This window comes from Penaeus chinensis, unplaced genomic scaffold, assembly GCF_019202785.1.
Source record: "Penaeus chinensis breed Huanghai No. 1 unplaced genomic scaffold, ASM1920278v2 CTG_4967, whole genome shotgun sequence".
Taxonomy (NCBI): Eukaryota; Metazoa; Arthropoda; class Malacostraca; order Decapoda; family Penaeidae; genus Penaeus; species Penaeus chinensis.
In genome coordinates, this window is record NW_025918300.1 from 20,001 (window position 1) to 21,322 (window position 1,322).

The following is a 1,322-nucleotide window of genomic DNA, read 5'->3' on the forward strand; positions in this document are numbered from 1 at the left end:
GTGGTCCACATGAGAGTACATACAAAGGAAAAGCCATACAACTGCGAGATTTGTAACAAGAACTTTTCACATAGAACTAGTCTAGTGAGTCACATGAGATTGCATACACAAGAGAAGCCCTACAACTGCGAGATTTGTAACAAGGGTTTTTCGCAGAAAAATAATCTAGGAAGTCACATGAGAGTGCATACAAAAGAGAAGCCGTACAGCTGTGATATCTGCAGCAAGGCCTTCTCGCATAAAACTAGTCTAGTGATCCACAGGAGAGTCCATAGAAAGGAGAAGCCCTACAGCTGTGAGATCTGCAAAAGGGCCTTCTATGAGAAAAGCCGTGTGGTAAGGCACATGAGAATACATGCAAAAGAGAAACCTTAAAGCTATGAGATCAGCAGAAAGGCCTCCTCTTAGAAAGTAAACAAAGAAGGCACCTGAGAGTACATAGAAAGGAGAAGCCAGATTTATAATAATGCATTTTCATGGAAACAGGTTATGGTGAAGCACATGAGTGTATACAAAAGAGAAGCCTTGGGTGAAATCAAACCTCTCACAGTACCATTGCCTGTAGCCACACTTGAAAGTGCATACAAAAGAGAAGCCAAACATCTGTCAGATTTGCAATAACTTTTAGTCCACACATATTTGTACATAAAAGTCACAAGTCATCTAACATATATCATCTAGAGGGAATGAATAGGGAAGAATTGTTCTAAATTTTGGAGAATCTCATATTTTTATTACATCTAATATTCTTAATGTTTAGTTCTTTTTAACCACAAACTTTTATGCATTATTGACTTGTGTTTAAATCTCCATAGAATTTTTGTTTAGGTAAACTGAAATATAAGGGCAGTCAGAAAACAGCTACCACTGGTCATAGCATTTAACCCAATGCCGCCGGGGAAAATGAACAAAAAAATGGGTATAGAAAAATATAGAAAAGAGAGTATAGAAAAATAAAGAGTATAAAAAGAAAGAGTATAGAAAAATATAGAAAATGATAAAAAAAAAAAAAAAGGGGGAAAATGCTACGCCTCTTTTCTATATTTTTGTGTGAAATGTCTGCCCATAGATGGCTCTGCTAGCGCTTAGCCACAAAGGAGTCATTTTCTATATTTTTGTGTGAAATGTCTGCCCATAGATGGCTCTGCCAGTGCTTAGCCACAAAGGAGTCAATTAGTAGACCTTGTGACCTCACGTGATTTGAAATGGCGGGAAAATCGTATTTTTTGCTTATGCTATGAATATCGATGGTGTTATTTTTATTAAAAACATTATAATTATTATAGTGTATTCTAATATTAATAACAGCAAAATAAGATAAT

The 1,322-nt window shown here is 35.9% G+C and overlaps 1 protein-coding gene across 1 annotated transcript in view; it reads left to right on the forward strand.

The window, feature by feature from the left end:
* Positions 1-999, forward strand: part of LOC125024794 (zinc finger protein OZF-like) — a 17,432-nt gene extending 16,433 nt beyond the window's left edge. The window contains exon 2 of the mRNA XM_047612557.1: positions 1-999. This exon is cut by the window's left edge and continues 875 nt beyond it. Within this exon, the coding sequence (XP_047468513.1) occupies positions 1-375 (375 nt within the window). The 3' untranslated portion in view covers positions 376-999.
* Positions 1,000-1,322: the final 323 nt, after the last annotated feature.